The 19,352-nt window shown below is 43.1% G+C and overlaps 1 protein-coding gene across 1 annotated transcript in view; it reads right to left on the bottom strand.

Annotated features, from left to right (window-relative positions):
• epha4l (eph receptor A4, like) overlaps nt 1-19,352 on the bottom strand; it is a 32,937-nt gene that overhangs the window by 2,541 nt on the left and 11,044 nt on the right. The window contains exons 4-15 of the mRNA XM_081699994.1: nt 12,739-12,894; nt 10,307-10,642; nt 7,073-7,197; nt 6,755-6,914; nt 6,232-6,343; nt 6,040-6,089; nt 5,646-5,759; nt 5,374-5,559; nt 2,452-2,513; nt 2,060-2,269; nt 1,498-1,647; nt 691-884 (exon numbers count right to left, since the gene is read on the bottom strand). Of these exons, the coding sequence (XP_081556120.1) occupies nt 691-884; nt 1,498-1,647; nt 2,060-2,269; nt 2,452-2,513; nt 5,374-5,559; nt 5,646-5,759; nt 6,040-6,089; nt 6,232-6,343; nt 6,755-6,914; nt 7,073-7,197; nt 10,307-10,642; nt 12,739-12,894 (1,855 nt within the window). The remainder of the gene's footprint in view (nt 1-690; nt 885-1,497; nt 1,648-2,059; nt 2,270-2,451; nt 2,514-5,373; nt 5,560-5,645; nt 5,760-6,039; nt 6,090-6,231; nt 6,344-6,754; nt 6,915-7,072; nt 7,198-10,306; nt 10,643-12,738; nt 12,895-19,352) is intronic.

Genomic DNA, 19,352 nt, shown 5'->3' with positions numbered 1-19,352 from the left:
AGACTCCCTGTTTGTGTGACATTGTGTATTTGTGTGTGTGTGTGTGTGTATGTGGGTGTGTGTGTGTGTGGCTTTATTGCCACACCTCTCCGTTATTCTACATTGTTAACGTGTATATTTAAGGTTCTGTGTAGGTGTTGTATTACTGATATTTTGAGTAAACCTGTTTAGCGGTTGTATTGTTTTGTGTTGTTCGCATTCAGTGTTATTTATCGTTTCTTTTGTTTGTGTTTAATAAACATTTATTTCGTCATGGGTGGCCTCTGCATCTTGCATCCTCCCCTGTTACAAGTAAAATACAAAAAATATCTCTAACTAAAATTGTAAAATTCGCTTTGGCAGGAATGGCAAAAATAATCCTGAGCAGGCAAAGTGTTTTTTGGACCATTTTTGTTTTAAATCTGTAAAGCTTTAAAAAATCTCTCTCGGAGTACTGAGGTGAAATTAGGTTTAGGATTAGGTTTAGGTTTAGGATTAGGTCCTATAACAAATAGCGTTAGGGTTAGATCTTGGGGGGAAAAAAAGTACGTGTTCGTGTGTATGTGTTCTTGCATGCGACTGTGTGTGTGTTTTTACGCGTCAGTGTGTGCGAGTAAGCATGCGCATGTCTTTACATGTGTTTGTGTCTGCTGAATGTCTGCGTGTATTATTTATTTGGCTCTGTATGTGTGTGTGCTGAACACGTGCCACCTGCTGCTCTCCCCTCCGGTCCGCTTGAGCGAGGCCGGATTGCGGATCAGTTTGTCCAGCATGTTGACGATCTGGCTGAATTTGGGCCGCTCCGCACGCTCCCTCAGCCAGCACTCAAGCATGAGCTGGTGCAGTGCCACTGGGCACTCCATCGGTGGAGGCAAGCGGTAACCCTCCTCTATCGCCTTTATCACCTGCCACGCACAGTGCACAGCTTTGCTGACATGATCTACGTTTTCTACAAAGTACGTTAACACTAAACTCTAAAGCTATATGAACATCGGTGCATAGACAACATTCATTATATTTGGAATACTACATTCATAATATTTACAAAACTAAAATACTTCATTCAAATGCATTCGTATGAATTAATATTACATTCACAAGGGCCAAGCACCATTTGAAGTGAAATATTGAAAACACTATATTTGAGAAATTTACATAATTGGTCCTCAATTCTCATATTATATTGACTGAATAACAATTTTAATTACTATATTAATATAATAATTACTATCATTTTTAATTGAATTATATTATCTCCAGCAACTGAGCCACCTGTCTCTTACAAGCTATTCTTAGTTTGTCCACTGAGAAGTCAAATGTTGAATGGACTGCCACAAAACTTGTAAAGAAATTGTATTAAGTTTGAGAAATTTACAGTCAGTACATTAAGCATCATACATTAAGTATATTAAGAACAAATATTGTATATAACCAAAAACATTACTGCATATCAAAACATTTTGAATGTGCAGTGTAAATTTTTTTAAATTTGTAGAACCATTAAGCTAATTTACTTACATCCTGGTTACTCATATCCCAGTATGGGCGCTCGCCATATGACATCACCTCCCACATGACAATGCCGTAACTCCACACATCACTGGCTGAGGTGAACTTTCTGTAGGCAATGGCCTCGGGGGCAGTCCAGCGAACTGGAATCTTTCCTCCCTGTGATTGACAGGAACATGTATGTGATAATGCACAGATACTGAGTATTTTACTGTTTTTGCTATCTCAGTTTCCCTCTGATTCTGTCTTTATTTCAGAATCTGTTTCCACTTTCCACTTATTCCACAGTATTTCTTGCTCTCAGTCACACGTTGGCATGCTCGCTCGCTTGCTCTCTCTCTCTCTCTCTCTCTCTCTCTCTCTCTCGCTCCCATTTTCACAAACACACAGCCTCTCCTTCTCTCTCCCTCTCAGTTTCTGCACTTCGGTCCAATGCTGCTCTATTAGCCTGAAACAGGTTCCAAGTTATGCTACAGCCAAAGCAATTAACATAAACAGGAGAACAAGGGTGCAACAGTAGAAAGAGACACATGGTTTTTTTTGCTCTTTTTTTTTTTTTTTTTTTTTTTACCCTGGTGGTGTATGCTCCTTCTGGCTCCTCCTCCAGCACTCGGGACATGCCAAAGTCAGACACCTTGCACACCAGGTTGCTGTTGACCAGGATGTTACGGGCAGCTAGGTCACGATGCACGTAGCTCATGTCTGACAGGTACTTCATGCCCGAGGCAACGCCCCGCAGGACGCCCACCAGCTGGATCACTGTGAAACGCCCGTCGTTCTTCTGTAGTTACCGGGGCACATAAAAAAAAACGAAAAATAAAAAAATCAGACAGTAGGGTGAGAGCCAGGTTGTGGGTCAAAGGTCACCATCAGCATAATTCACCATGCCCAATGCTTGCAGGATGGTGCAGAAAAAGAAGATTGTTCTGTATGAAGGTAGGCAGATGGACTCTTCAGACTTACTCTGAGGAACACATCCAGAGAGCCATTCTCCATGTACTCAGTGATGATCATAACTGGTTTGCCTAAATAACACAGGAGACACACAGAGACAGTTACAAATAGTATGTTACAGCTATCAGCAACACTTACGTCAAATGTTAGGTGTTAGAAATAGGATTCATGCCAAACTGCAAAATGGCTAAGAAACCCCAGACATATATACTCACTGAGAGACACATACACAAACCCACAAAATTGACAAATGTCCCCTTATTTGAGAAAGAATCAACACCGGAATTGCAGCCACTCTTGTGCACGTGGCCCCACTGAGTGACAACTGCTTAATGGTGCATTCGTGAGGAGGAAGTGTCGCTACGGCAATCCAGCCAGACGCATTGTCAGCCATCTTTGTTGGCGCTGGCCTCTCATGTGACCTTCAGTCAGTTTTGACTGACAGATCCTCACAAGGGCCAGAGGAGCAGCTGAACTCTGACCTTGCGTCTTCCCTGCCTGCCATTCCCAGCCACACCCCCTTTCGTCTCCTGAATTAAAATGCAAATCCTCCATTAACTATGCGTGGTTATGTGTGTGAAAAATGGATAAATTTGGCACTGAACTTCACAAGGCATAACCCCTCATCACTGGTTAATGAATCATAAATATGCTTTAAGAGCCAAATACAGAGACACGAACAAAAATGTATAAAACCTAAAAAATTCTAATGAAACGATAAAAAGCGTAGCAGAAAGCACAAAGTCTTCGGACGAAAGTGCAGCCGACTGGGGTAAAAGTGTGGGATGAGCTCTCGCTGTGGCCTCATTTGCATACTCAGCTTTAATTCGCGGGCATTTACATTATGCAAATGAAGCATTCAAATTCATTGCCCTAACAAAGAACAGTAGACTTATGAAGGGGTTTTGTGGTTTCCGAGGGACATTTGAGAGATGAAAATTAAACCACTGATCATTTTCATAGAGCCATTTTTACCTGTTTCTAAATATTAAATATTTTAATCAGACCAAAGAATCATAAATAATTAAAGCTTTTGATGTTGCAAGCTGGCTGCAACTGGTACAGGTTACTAAGATATAAGTAATATCCCACAAAAATATACCATACATAAAAGACCAATGTGCCAATTTGTGAAGTTGTTATAGCAAGTCATGTTTTATGTCTGAAGGAAAGGTAAAGTGAATCATTAGAGGTATAAATCTGAACTATTTGCTTGTTCACCTTAAAGTGCACATGCACTATAGAACTCACAATCACATAGTACTGACAGCACTCCCCGCAACACTCTCACAACACATATACTAAAACTCACTTTAGCACTCTCACAAACACATATAGAACTCACATAGGACTTACCGTAAAACTCTCACAGCCGTAAAATAATACAAGCTAACATTCTCATAATCACCCTCTAATGTACATTTATAATACAACGACCGCCACAGCAGTCCAGCATTTGTAATATTTTTAATATTTCAGAACTCAGTTCAACACACGCATACATACACACACACACACACACACACACACACACACATTCACCAAAACACTCTAACAAGTACACACTTACAACAGAACTGCCAACAGTAACCCTCTCCCAAATACACATAGAAGAATGTTTGTGCAGTACACTGCAAAGCTAGTGTATTGTTGCTATAAACTACAAATACTACTAAATAAAATAAACTTGGTAGAATCACCAATAAGAAGAATTGATGATAACAACAACAATAATTATTATTATTATTATAGTCTGCTGCTGCATTTTTACTGAGGGGGTATTTTAGTAAGAAAAAAACATATTAATTTATTTTAATTATTTCTGTTCCTTAACCTAAAAGGCAACCAACATGTAATCTCTAGCCTACATGTTTCTCAGCTAATTATACTGTATAAACACATTTCTGTCCAGCTGAACTGCCTTTTCTTTTTCTATACATTTTGAATAAAAATGCATAAAAGTTTTGGAAATGGAAGAAGTTCTGATCCAAATTCATACAAGCAAGTCAAAGTTAAAGCCTTGCTTCAGCTGGGAACTTTGCCACAGCCAGAACGAGAGGACTAGCAGTCCATACGACGAAGACACGGTTTCGAAAGATGATTTTGGCTGTGCGCTTTTCACATCACATTATTTAAAGGCTGAAAGGAAACCTAATGTGAGAAACAACGTGGTCACACAGTACTAAAGAGTCTCTGTGAGGCTGTGTGCTACAGAGTGGTAGATATAAGGTAACAGTGTGACCCCCAACCCCCCAAACACATTAGGAGTCCACACCACTTACTGACCCTAGCCCTACATACACACACACACACACACACACACACACACACACACACACACAGAGCTGATAGTGCTGCAGGCTATAGAGTAGTAGATATAGGGTGAGGGTCGAACACCTAAAAACACATTTAGGTGTGACAATATGATTAATGGCTCTGAAAGTATACTGGATCTTTGGTGCTTTTTACAATATCTATGGCATCTGGAAGCCAAACAAGAAGAGTGCGTGTGTGTGTGTGTGTGTGTGCGTGTGTGTGTGTGTGTGTGTGTGTGTGTGTGTGTGTGTGTGGGTGGGTGGGTGTGTATGGGTGTGTGTGTGTGCTGCTTGTCTTTGTAAAAAGTAAGGTTAAAGTTTTTTTTTTCCCTTCAGTGTGCAGAGCTATAAATGCACATGCCCACATATTGCAATTTTTTCTTTAAAAAACTGAAAATTGCTGTATTTTTAGGACACTTAGATTATTACAAAGGCTCTGTGTTCCAAACAAATATTCAAATACAAGTGCACGCACGCACGCACACATGCACGCACACGCACACACACACACAGACACACACAATAATTGAAATTTGCCACCAACCTATTGCTTTAGCTTTTATTTTTTCACTTTGATTTGCCCATTTAAAGAGCTCATGATAAAGTTTTGCCTTACACTTTGTGACCACGCCTTCCAGATGGATGATGTTGGGGTGGTCAAACTGGCCCATGACGCTCGCCTCGCTCAGGAAGTCCCGCCTCTGCTGTTCTGTGAAGCCTGCCTTCAGCGTCTTAATGGCCACGCAGATCTCACGCTTTCCGGGAAACTTCAGGCGACCACTGCACACCTCACCAAACTCTCCTACAGTTGCACACCATTTAAACAGATTCATCTCATGTGGTGCCCGCCAGGAGATACACCCAGGGAGAAGGATTAGTATGCCTTACCAATGCCAATGACCCTTTCTATCTTAATGCAGGAAGCATCGATCTCTTTAGCGAACTCTTTGATGGCCTGGTTGGGGTCCTCATAGGTGAAAGGGTCCACATAGATCCTTACTCCTATACAGCCATAAAAACAGCTAAATCATACAAACAGCCAAAACAAACGATCCCCATGAGGAGATAATAGTAGCGGTACATGCTGTATGTTACAGTTAAGCCTTTAAGATTTTACTGTTCCAGTATGAAAAACTGGCTTGTTAGAGAAAGACCCAGCAGGGGGTTTTAACTGGATCCTCAGAACCAGATAAGAGCCAGATCCAGATCCAGCCAAGAACAACTAGGAGCGCAGCTCCTTCTGGGTCCCGGAAATGAGCAATTAGGCTGGAATGGTTTGTACCTGGCTGCCGTTTTTCTTCGTCTTGCTTGGCTTTTCTGTACTTGGCTCTCCTGAAAATAAACAGCTTATTTATGAGCCGCCAGCATCAAATAGTTGTGTAATGTGTAAACTGTCCCTTCAAACCCAGACAGACAGACACACACACACACACACACACACACAGACGTGCATTTGCACGGCTTCAGTTCTCACCTCTTGGTGATGATGAAGGTGCAAGCGAGGATGAGGAGAGCGACTCCGACTCCGCCCACAGACAGCATCAGCATGGTGGGACTCATGCCTTCTCCCACCAAAGGGGATGGCACTGAGAGAGGAATAGAGATATAAAGAAAAAGAGAGCGAGAGAGTGAAACATATTTTTTTATGTAATTTGATCTAATTTGGTATTATTTAATTTTAAAATTCAATGTTCTTTGTGTTATTTTTTTAATTCATATTTGATTCTCATTAATCTCATTAATTTACATTTTAACTGAGATGCTGATGTATTTTGCCCACACAGTACTGTGCATAAATATGATTGTGCCATTTTTTTAATCACACAGAATTGAAGACATTTCAGTCTGTAAAATATTAAAATGAGCAAAAAAAAATTCATCCTGCTTGGATGAATAAAGCACAACACAGGTGACTGAATGGGTTTTTCACCGAGCAGGCAGTATGCGCTCCACACTGAATGTGTGTGTTTTGCGTGGAGCGTGTGTTTCACACTAACCCGAACTTGTGGTGACCTCAACTGGAGCGCTGAAGTCTCCATAGCCTGCAGCGGTCCGCGCGCGAACGTGAAACACGTATGATGTCAGCGGGGTCAGATCCTTTATGTTTACACTACGCGATGCGGTCTTCACTATGCGATAACTCCTCTCATTCTGCTCCTGAGAGCCAGAAAGGAGAGTGAGGGAGATCGGAAGAACAGAGAAGGAACGTACGTTCACTGTTAAGGATGTCCGATGGTTGTCCTGTCAACACCCCTGTCTTTGGATGTCTTCAGGAGTCAGGGCCTACAAACTACCTTTTCCACGATGCCTCTCACCTTTTCGTAGTATTTGACCTCGTACTCCAGGATGACTCCATTGGGCTTCTCAGGTTCATGCCAGAACAGAGTGAGAGTGTCACGAGTGACATCCTTACTCTGGACGGACATCACTGTCGATGGAGCTGCAGGAAGAAAAGGCAGGAGAGAGAATTTAGTGCAAAGGGTAGCTGAAATAAAAAATGAAAATGAAAAAAATGGAATATAAAATACAACAGAACAGAATATATTTTAACAGAAATAAAAAATATTTGAAATAAAAACTAAATAAAAATGATCATTACCATTAAAAGTAATAGCTGAAATATAATACTGAAAACAATAATAGGGAATACAAAATATATATAAAATACTACATTAAAAGCAAAAATACTAGAATAAACTTCTAAAAAGCACATACCTTCACTAGAGAAGGGATAAAAAATAAAAAATAAAAATTCCTGTAATGATATTAATTACAAAAATGTCACGTTTCACTATTGCTGGAGTATCGTTAAAATGTAATGAAAATATTTGAATATAGCTAATACACACCGTAATCATTGCTAAAATGTCATTTTAAATTAAAAAACAGATATGCCTATGCGTGAGATGCTGTTCTGTCATAGACCTCAGGAGCGTGGTCACCTGCCTTCATCACGTTTTTCCCAAGATACCAAATTACCAAACACATTGTATTACTGCGCTTGAACTGGCCTGGTGCCTGTTTATTGGGATGCACTGCAATAGCGTGCTGTTCTTCCCTGGCCTCTTAAACACACAGTAAACGTGCACGGCTCTCAGGACCGTTAAAAGTAAAGATGATGACCATATTGTCAGGGAGTTCTAAATAACAGTGGCTTACATGTAAGCCCAAGTCACCCTTGACGTTTGGTGTGAGGAACCAGCCCCCTTTTGAATGTTTTCAGACTATGCCATCGCTGACTGTCCCCTCTTTCATTTCTGCTGGCTTGCTCTCTCTCACAGACACAAAGCGTGTGAGGAAGGGGAGGAACGGCTCTTTGGCTTTTTAGAATGTTTTACATCTGTCTCTCTCTCGCTCTAAGCTTTTTGCAGTATTTGAAAGCTAAGGCCGCTTTTGTGTGAGGGTTTTGTTTTTGCCTTAAACCCCGTTTTGTTCGGGCTGAGAAAGTCAAACAGAGGGGCTTAAACGAGACTGCAGGGGAGCGTGGTCTCAGTTTCTGGCCCACCACACCGCACAGACCTCCTCGACACGTGAGGGAGGTGCTGAAAGGCGATACGCCGTTCGCTGCTGGCACACGTGCGGATGGTGTCTGTCCCAGGTTCCGCTAAACTGCAGGACACTCCTGGACGCCTCCTTGCAACTAAATGCAAATGCCAAGAGCATTTCTGCAGCCCAGCAAGCATCAATTAAAGCAACAAAATACACAAACATAAGACGCTTACTGTGTCGCTTTTGTGTTACTTTGCTGATTACTGAGGCAGCAGTTCACAAAGAAACTCAGGAATTTTAGATGACGCTCCTGTTATTTAATCTGGACTTAACAGACACAGACTTCTAAATGATTTGAACTACCCAAATCGTTTAAGTCTGTGAGCATATATATGTCAGTGTGCATGTGTGTGTGCATGCGTGAGTGTGTGTGTGTGTGTGTGTGTTGTGTAAGACTGTGTGTGGTTGAAACAGCTCTTTCTTCTCAGTCTCAAGTGTTGTGTGTTAAACAATTAGACCCCGGCACCAGCAGTGAGAACAACATGATGGCAGCCATTTTCTGCTACAGAGATCCATCTTGCTCTGCCAAGGTCGACAGGCTAAACACGATTTAAGGGGTTCCCCGGTGGGACCCCGAGACGAGTCCCCCTCCAGTCCAAAACCCAGGGGTCAATGCACCCCTCGACCCCCAACACACTCTCCTATAACACACACATCCATCATTCAGCCTGCTCTGACAGATATGGGTTTGTAATCGAGTTGAGTGGAGTGTGTGTGTGTGTGTGTGTGTGTGTGTGTGTGTGTGTGTGTTTTCAGGGGTGGTGAGATAATGGGAAAGTAAAGATGAGAGATTCTAGGTTAGCAGGAAAAACGATTCTGTCCTACAGAGAGTAAAACACATGATCAAATCACAGTTGCCTGTTTAAGACAGCTGGGGAAATCCAAATGTTGGATGAATAAAATACAGTGTGTGTGTGAAAGGATACACTAGAAGCCCCACATGTGCCCCTCAGATTTTCTATAGATTCTCCAGAGAGTGTAGGCAGAAAATGCACAAAGAATATGCACAGCAGGCGACATGACTATTCAAAACTCGGTTATGAATAAACAACAGTGTGGCCCCTCCCTCTCGCCAACACCCCCACGACTTGCTGTCCAGAGATTCCCCAGTTCATTGTTCCAGCATCATCCTTGGAGCATGCTGTACTTTTTATCTCATTCTTCTCCTGCTTCCAGCGTGAGAAGGCGGAAGCCTTTCTAACCGCGGCTAAACAACACAACGGCGTCACACGTGGGTGAACACACACACACACTTTTGCATGGGAGATCTCTTTCCAAAAAGTTTTTTCAAAAGTCTTGCATGAGTTAAAAGCTCATTGAAGCTGATATGCCCTCACTACACCCTACAATCTGCACCCTGCCCCCGCCCGGTATTACGCCCCAGGGTGATTTACACGAGGGGATCGTAATGGAGGATTCCGGAATTCTACCTCGCACTCCATTTCGGATGGAAACCCAACACACCATCAAGAGTGCATACAGACGCATGCTCTTAAACACACGATATAATACACTCTGAACAATACATAGACTGCAGTAAATCTCCAATGTCAAGCATCTGGCAAAGCCTGCGTGAACCTGAGCGTGTTTGTGTGTGCGTTTGTGTGTGCACGTATGCGTGTGTGTTTCAGGGGTGGTGAGATAATATGAAAGTAAAGATGAGTGATTCTGGGTTAACAGGAAAAACAATTCTGTCATACACAGAGTAAAACATGATCAAATCACAATCGCATGTTTAAGACTCCCCAAATGGGTATGCGTGCGTGCATGTGTGTGTATGTGTGTGTGTGTGCTGATGGACCAAGGAAGTCAGACAAAAGTTCTCCAGAGGCAAAATTAGGAAGGTGAAATTGATCTTCCCTCAGAAAAAAAATTTAACTTTGAAATGAGCTAGAAACATAATCTCGGTCACCCCCCCCCCCCCCCCCCACACACACACACACACACAAACACACACACACACACACACAAACTCTCATGGTGCACACACACTTCCTCACCAGCCTGGTTAGTGGTGAGCGTGATGGAGGCGGCTTGCTCAGGGTCGGGCTCCAGCTTGGACACCCCATTCACCGCCCAGATCTGGAAGGTGTAGTTGGTGTGAGCCTGTAACTGGTGCACGGACACACGGGTGGAGCGTAGGCTGAGCCTCTGGGGTGAGTAGCGCACGGCGTCGCCGCACGGGCCGCAGCGGCCTGGCTCACGTGCACAACGCCTGCACACCACATTGTAGGCGAGGTCCTGGCGTCCGCCCGAGAACACCGGTGGGCTCCACTCCAGCAGCACGGACGTCTCGTTCACGTTGGAGATCAGGTGTTGCGGGGCTGATGGGGGGCCTGAGATGGAGAGAGAGGCTGGCCGCTTAGTGCGTGCGTGTCCACAAGAGCGTGCGTGTGTGTATACAACACAAGTTCTGGGCAGTAGGTCTGGATTTTGAATAATGGCTTTGTGAGTGAGAGTGTAACATTCATTCAGAACAATGGGTGTTTCCAGTTGCATGTGTATAATGGATTCTGAGCTTTAGGTGTTCGTGCACATGAGTGTGTGTGCATGTGTGTGTAAGTGCATGTGCGCATTCGTGCATGTGTGTGCATTTTTCTCTCGGGTTTCGTGTGTGTATGTCTGTGTGTATGTTTTAAAGATTCAGAGCAAAACCGCTCAAAATTGAACCTTTTCTATGCTCTTAACTGCAAGCTCTATAGATTGTGTGTGTGTGTGTGTGTGTGTGTGTGTGAATGTGGGATTGTGTGTGCGAGAGTGTGTGTGTGAATGTGTGTGTGCATGGGTGCGTGTATGTGTGTTAATGTGTGTGTACATGTTTGAGTGTGTGTGTGTGTGTGAATGTGGGATTATGTGTGCGAGAGTGTGTGTGTGAATGTGTGTGTGCATATGTGAGTTTATGCGTGTTAATGTGTGTGCAGGTTTGAGTGTGTGTGTGTGTGCGTGTGTGTGCGTGTGCTGTAACCTAACCTTTGTGTGCCATAACCCTTTCTCTGCATACTGAGTGGAGGATACACAAGGAGGAAAAGAGCGAGAGAAGGAAGAGAGAAGGAAGAGAGAAGGAAGAGAGAAGGAAGAGAAGGGCAGGATAATGTCTGTTCAGTGAAAGGACCGGAGCCGAACATTAGCAAGGAGGACAGAGATAGGGAGGGACAGACGGAGAGAGAGAGGGAGGTCAGAAGAGGGGAGATTGTGGGACACACCCGTCTGGGAAGACATAGGGGGACAATAAAGTGATAGCAGAAAAGACGAGGGATGGGCCCATATTCAAATTCATTTCTCTAATTAGACAAGCAGCTGTTATCCATAAACTGAACACACACACTCCTCTCACACAGTCCTATCACGGAGCTGTGTGATGTGTTCTCGTTTCTAAATGAGTGAAGGTATATCTGCAACTCTTGTTGTAAAACTCCTGACTCGCGATTTTACCTGAACATCTGATGTACACCTTCTGTTCTATAGGGCTTTAGCAAACACAGCAACACATCCCATAGTTTAGGTTTGTGTGTTTATGTGTGTGTGTCAGACACATGGAGATAATTCTCTCTGGTGCAATGGCGTTTATTGACTTGGGAGTCTGAAGAACATTCACCTTGTGATTTTATTGCAGAGCAATTTAATAAGGAGAGATTCCAGACACTATATTAAAACACAATAACATGCACACACACATGCACACACACACACACACACACACACACACACACACACACACACACGTGTCCAGCTGCATTCCACAATCTTGATTAGCGAGTGAGAGAGAACGGCTGCTCAGTTCTGACTAGTGCTCACAGATAACGCTCTCTCAGTGAAACAGTGAAACTGATTAGAAACTTTTCTGATATTCAGCATATTTGTCGTTTCCAGTCCAGAACGCATCATTATTGTTCTTTGTAAAGCTTGGGAGCTGTCTGGGTTTAAGAGGGGCAGAAATTGCATGTTTGCTCTGCTCTTATCTGCTGGAGGATATTTTAGGTGGCATTTGTTCATGCTGACAGCTTTACACTCATTCAGCATCTTCTCTCTAAGTTAATGATTATCTTGCACTTTCTCACTCTCTCTCTCACACACATACACACACCGGTGCACAACATCACACACATGTAACTACGCACACACGTGCATTCCCACACACCAATACACACACATATCTCACATCACACATGCTTACAGTTAACAATGTAACAATGTGAAATTTGAAACATTCCAACAAGGTGTCTGTGTGTCTGTGTGCGTTTGTGTCCTTGTGTGTGGGTGGATGGGTGAGAGTGTGTGGGTGAGCGTGCGTGTGTGCATGTGCGTGTGCGCGTGCGTGTGCGTGCACATGTGTGTGGATGTCTATGAACAGTTGCAGGTTATGTGTGTTTTTGTGTGCAGGGTGTGTGTGTGTGTGTGTGTGTGTGTGTGTGTGTGTGTGTGTGTAACGTACGGGTGCAGGGCATGGATGGTGGGTCAGTCTCAGATCTGTAGAAACTTTTGTCACAGTCACACGCTGTGGCTCCCTCCCTCACTGAGTAGCTGTGGAGAGGACACTTACTACAGCTTCCATCAGTAGACAAGGACCTGTAATAGCCCAGCTTGCATACTGGCAGAGGGAGAGAAAGAAAGAAAGAAAGGGAGCGAGAGAGAGAGAGAGAGAGAGAGAGAGAGAGAGAGAGAGAGAGAGAAGGAAGGCATTAGCACAAAAAATACTGATAATAGTGAAAACAGAGGGATCCTCCACACGGTTGATATAAAGATACCGAAAAGTACGTAAGAAAGCATTTCATAACCCTTACACCCTTTAACAGTGTGTAATAAAAAAGCTCTCATTGTACATACGGTTATTGTCTGAGGAAAAAAGCGACAGAAATCTTGCAGCCTGTTTAAAGAGAACTGTAAGATGAGGGCGGAGGTGAACCCAGGCACAAGGGGTGATGGGGCCATGGGGGTGGCCGTGGGGGTGGGGGGGGGGGCAGATAGAGGAGGCGTAGAGGAGGCAGATAGAGGATGTATAAGGAATGCTCTGTATTTTCACAGCATGACATGGAGAAGTGTATAATGCACACACAGGCAGACACACACAAATACACTCCCCCCCACACACACCCCTTCCATGCTCTCTGATTAACCTATACATATTTAGATGTTTAGTGTCTCCTTACTCTGCATACCTTTAAGAGTGGGGAAGGAGAATTAAATATTTAACTGGTTTAATCGCTGCATGGCCGTGAACTTGCCCTGTGTGTGTGTGTGTGTGTGTGTGTGTGAGTGTGTGTGTGTGTGTGTGTGTGTGCTGGGGAGTGGGGTGGAGGGGGTCTGTGGAAGGTTGATGTTGCAGGAATGTAGCATCAGCTCCTCTGTTTTTCACTCCATCTCACATTTTATGTCTCTTTCATCTCACTTTCCCTGCTGTTACATTCCCTCCCTCACCACTGAAGACACACTCAAAGCTCCTGAACACAAACTCAGTGTCCCGCCCTCCAATTCCTGGCCTCCTCTGTCCTGACTTGGCCCCAGAAGGGAACCTCATCTCCTTTTGTCTTTCTCTCTTTCCTTCTCATTTTGTCTTTCTCTCTCTTGCTGTGTCTCTCGGTAATCCTGGTGTTCAGAACTTAACTGTGAGGGAATTGAACTCGGTGAGTCATTAACGTGACACAATGAGACTGAAGAGTCAGGACACACTGATGTTCTCTTAATCTTTGTACCTTTCTCTCTCTCTCTCACTCTGTGTGTGTCTTACTTTCTCTTTCCCTCTCATTCTCACTCTCTTTCAGACAATCCACAAGTCATGGTGGTCAGTCTGTTGAAGGACTCGGTGCAGGCAATCCCGGTGTGTAAACACATTCATTCAAGAGAGTGAAACAATCTCATGAGCAATGCAGACTCACATTTGAGCTTGAGCAAGTAAACCACAAGCATGCGTGGCCACACCCAGTCAAAACCAGACGTGCACACACACACACACACACACACATGCACGCGCACAGACACACACACGTATGCGCACACACACACACACGCACGCGCACACACACACACATGCACGCGCACACACACACACACACACACACACACACACGCGCACACACACACACGCACGCGCACACACACACACACACACACACACACACACACACACACACACACAACTTGCACCTAAGGGCCTTAAATATCTCTTTGATTCTCCTCAACACAGAAGTAGATGTTGCTTAAGCCCAATGAATTACAAACCCCAGGCTTCATCCTTCTATAATGACCCGAGAGAGAGAGAGAGAGAGAGAGAGAGAGAGAGAGAGAGATTTGTTTATTATGACTCTAATGTTTTCAGAAACATTTGAGAACAGCTTACATTGCACTTGCTTAAACTATTAACAAAGATTATTCTAGATTGTTGCTAAAGGCTGAAAAATATTTTGATTTATATTCCAGCCGTATCTATGCTCTAACCAGTCCTAACAACAACAACAACAACAACTAACACTCCACAGAGGTAGAGTAAACAATATTTCAGCTGTTCAATATCTATCTATCTATCTATCTATCTATCTATCTATCTATCTATCTATCTATCTATCTATCTATCTATCTATCTATCTATCTATCTATCTATCTATCTATCTATCTATCTATCTATCTATCTATCTATCTATCTATCTATCTTTTCCCATTTCCCTCACTCACATTTTGCATCTCTTTCTCTTTTTAATTATGGAAGTCAAACCTTCCGTGAGCAGTGCACAATAAGCCCTGACACCTCCTGCAAAGGCAAATAACATACTGTCATGTACACACACACACACACACACACACACTCAGACACACACACACACACACACACACACACACACACACACACACACACACACACTCAGACACACACACACACACACACACACACACACTCAGACACACACACACACACACACACACACACACACACTCAGACACACACACACATACACACACACACACACACACACACACACACACACACACTCAGACAAACACACCTTTATCTCCTTGAATGTCACATCCCCGTTTCAGCACTATACCCTAACGCCTTTGCAGCCAAGTATACTTCATGTGCTTCCACGTGGACCCAGACACAAGCAGGGAGTATCTCCATACAATCTCCATACCATCTAGTGTTAAAATGACAGGAAAAACTTTGCGAGTGGAGTTTCAAGATAAACACACACACACACACACACACACACACACTCAGACACACACACACACACACACACACACACATACACACACACACACACACTCAGACACACACACACACACACACACACACACACACACACACACACACACACACACACAGGTCTTTCTAGTGCTTGTCAGGCTTTCATTATTGTGGAGCTGTGGTGGACAAAGTCACCTCCTCTGCTTTCTCTGCTGCAGTATATCTTTAAAAGGACATGTTCTCATAACGGGACACAATCCATTCTATCCCCTCATCCCTTCTTTCAGTGCTTTAATCTCTCCCGCTAAATCCTCTCTTCTTTATCATCTCCCTTTTTCCTTTGCTGTCTGCTTCCATCTTGGCTTAAAGAGACCTTTTGTTTTTTTCCATGCATGCACACACATTCATTCATACACTCTCTCTCTCTCGCTCTCTCTCACACATACACACACACACACACACATATACACAAACGCACACACATGCAAAGAAAAAAAGCATGTAAACCATTAACAACAGGAATTCCAAAATAAAATGGCACTTAAATTACAAAAGCATACTGCTAAGAAACCTGTCCGGCTCTGCTCTGGACAGACAATGGGGGAGAATATGGCTCCACGTCTCTTGTTTCGCTCTTTTAGCTTGCTTTCTGGCTGTTTCTTTCTTTTCTCTGTCACCAAGGAGTTTGACTTCACTGACACAGTGAGATTCGCTCGCACGGCCAACGTGAGGTTGGCGACGTGCGTGCTGGAGAGTCAGGGGCCTGCTCAGCCTTGCTCTACACACAAAACCACGGAGATTGGTTTCCTCACCTCAGGGCAAGAACAAGCCCATTTACAACAAAATAACCTACAATCTCTTCCTCCCTCTGCCTCTCCCTCTTTCTCTGTGTGTAGAAAAAAAAGCCAGAGTGATACTTGGTTTCAACCGATTCAGACATACACGCAAACACATTTGTGCGTGCACACAAACGCACACACACAAACACTGCTAAACGAGACATCCAAAGGTTTCCCATTTGTGGCAGCTACCAGGATCTAGTAACTAATTAACAACGATCCATGCCCGGCAACCAACGCGGGTATCAGTGTGATGAACGAGGAGCATGCGGCCAGCGAGGCTGATCACTATGATTGATGAAACGCTCACCCCTCATCTTAACCTTGACCTCCCTTCACAGGGCACGAGAGCTAGTTAAACTTCAGAGTGCTTCAACGCAAGTACAACTGGCTAAAGTCTTCTAACTCCCTGCTTACACACACTCTCACACACACACACACACACACACACACACACACACACACACACACACACACACACACACACACACACACACACACACAGGCTCGTACAACGGAGTTGAAACACTAACAGAAAGCCTCTAGAAGTCTCTCCAAACCCAAGGGGCATTTCAAATGAGTCCTGTTTCAGGACCAGGCTGGACAGGTACTCAAACTGGCGTCTCTCTCAAAGGAAGACATCCATCATTCCGCTGTCTGACCCAGCCACTTGGCATCTCGGTGTTGTCTGCACCACAAATCACACATGAATGATTAAAAGTAAAAACCTCTCAACATACAAACAAAAACACTAATAAAATATATGTTTCACTCAGTAAATAGCATCTATATCTTCAAATGCCAAATGCATAATTTATAATATAGTATAAAATGGACTAAATAATTACATTGTTGGGAATTTTGAAAACTTTGGCTTTTCTTTTTTTTAAATACCAATTACTCATTTTACCCAAAAGAACAGAGGCATTTACCCAAAGTTGGCGTCTGTGAAAATACAACACAAACATATTCTCTATATGAATGTTTTGTTATTTTTTTCTATGGCATTGTTGTGTCGAGTGCGTCTTTACATATAGGGATTTGTTTTGAGGTTTTGAATTTGTTAGAAGACTAGACTTCCTGAAATTAAATAAACTCCAGACTCTCCTTAACATGTAGTCCCACGTCTCACCCCTAGTTCAAATAATGGAATTTCCCAGTAGATACAATGAGATTATCACTAGAAGTATCTATTACACCCTGGCATGGGAGGAGGGGATTGTACCATATCAGATAGGATGTGTATAGAAAATATTTTGATGTATTTGATATGTTACAAATATTAAAGAATAGAATTACTGGAGAAAAAAAACCAACAACTAGAGAATGTGATGTAATGTGAGAGTGTGGTATAACAATAAGTGCTTTTTGGTCAAGGCTTTGTAACAGCAAATTCATTGTCTGAATATTAGTACTGAAATATTTTGTAGTAATATTCAAAAAACATCACATATCATTGCCTTACACATTGAAACCATATGGTAATGTGGTGTGCCACCTTTGTAGGTAAAATTTACCAGTAGTCATGGTAAAAAATGATGAATGTAAACATCCTAATGATGAATGTAAACATGAGCATTTTGTGTTTTAAACATATTACATTAGTCCTCTTAAGGGTAAAATTAATATTTGTAATGAATATTAATATTTTGTATTAACAACGATAAGTTTATGGCTAGGTTTAAGTTTAGGCATAGCAGTGTTTAGTTTTTATGATGCAGCCTAATGGAAAACCTCCACAAAAAAAGAAATGCAAAAGTGTGTGTGCATGTGTGTGTGTGCGTGTGTGTGCACACTAGAGGTAGGCAGGGTGTGTATTTGGCAGGAAGTGCTGGTATTGTTAGAAGTGAGAGGGCTGGACTTATGCTCTTTTTCAACCGGAAGTGTGTGGCAGAATGGGATATGTTAATACAATCCTTACACACACACACACACACACACACACACACACACACACACATGCAGCACTTCTGAAAAAAAAAAGTTTTACAAATACATGTTGCAAAAAAAGGTATGGTAGGGTAAGGATAAGGTGAGCTGAAGGTCATGTTTGGTCAATCTACATGAATCTATACTGTGGTTAGACACACAAACTATGTGAATAACACAGTCCCACAATGTAGTTTTATGACCACTGACCCCACAGGGGACACAGCAATCAATAATACATGGCACATACAGCACATTAATATATGCTCAACACACGCATAACACATGTGCATGCACCCACAACTGCACAACCACCCATCCATGAATGCACGCACAGACACCCACACGCACACATAGACACACACACATACATTTTTCCACTAGCTATGTGAAGCCATGGAGAGAGATGGATCATGTGACCCCTGCATGCCATTCACTGACATGCACAGTTGACTTATAGCAGTCCTAGAGAAGCCTCAGTGTGTACATATAAAACACACACACACACACACACACACACACACACACACACACACACACATATATCTATATATAAAATTTATTTATTTATTTATTTTATTTTCATTTTTTTTTTGCATCCATCCTCAAGCACACACACACACACACACACACACACTCAGGGACACATGGAGCCTTGCCACAGCATGCATGCACACGCTTACTTGACAGTCAGCATGAAGCTGTAACACGCCACACACACACACACACACACACACTAGATGTTAAAGATACTAATGAAAATGTGTCTGTGTTTGTGTACATCTGCGTGAGTGTGTGTGTGTGTGTGTGTGTTACCATATGAGCTAGTTGTTAAAAGAGTAGGTCCCAGGTCGTGGAAAGAGGTAGCAGAGTGAGGAGATTATTTTTAGGTTGTTTGTTTAGGTAATCTATGGGAAATGCACGGACGACAGACTGCCTGGAGCTAGAACACCTTCCATTGTATGAGTGTGTGGGTGTGGGTGTGCGTGTGTGTGTGTGGTTGTGGGTGGGTGGTTGTGTGTGTGCATGTCGGCGCGTATGTGTGGGAGACTGTGGGAACAATGAAAGGCAGCAAATGCTGCTCAAAGTTGAGAATGG

Source organism: Electrophorus electricus, chromosome 17 (genome assembly GCF_041902795.1).
Source record: "Electrophorus electricus isolate QZ-2024a chromosome 17, ASM4190279v1, whole genome shotgun sequence".
NCBI lineage: Eukaryota > Metazoa > Chordata > Actinopteri > Gymnotiformes > Gymnotidae > Electrophorus > Electrophorus electricus.
This window is presented reverse-complemented; position numbering and strand designations above follow the sequence as displayed.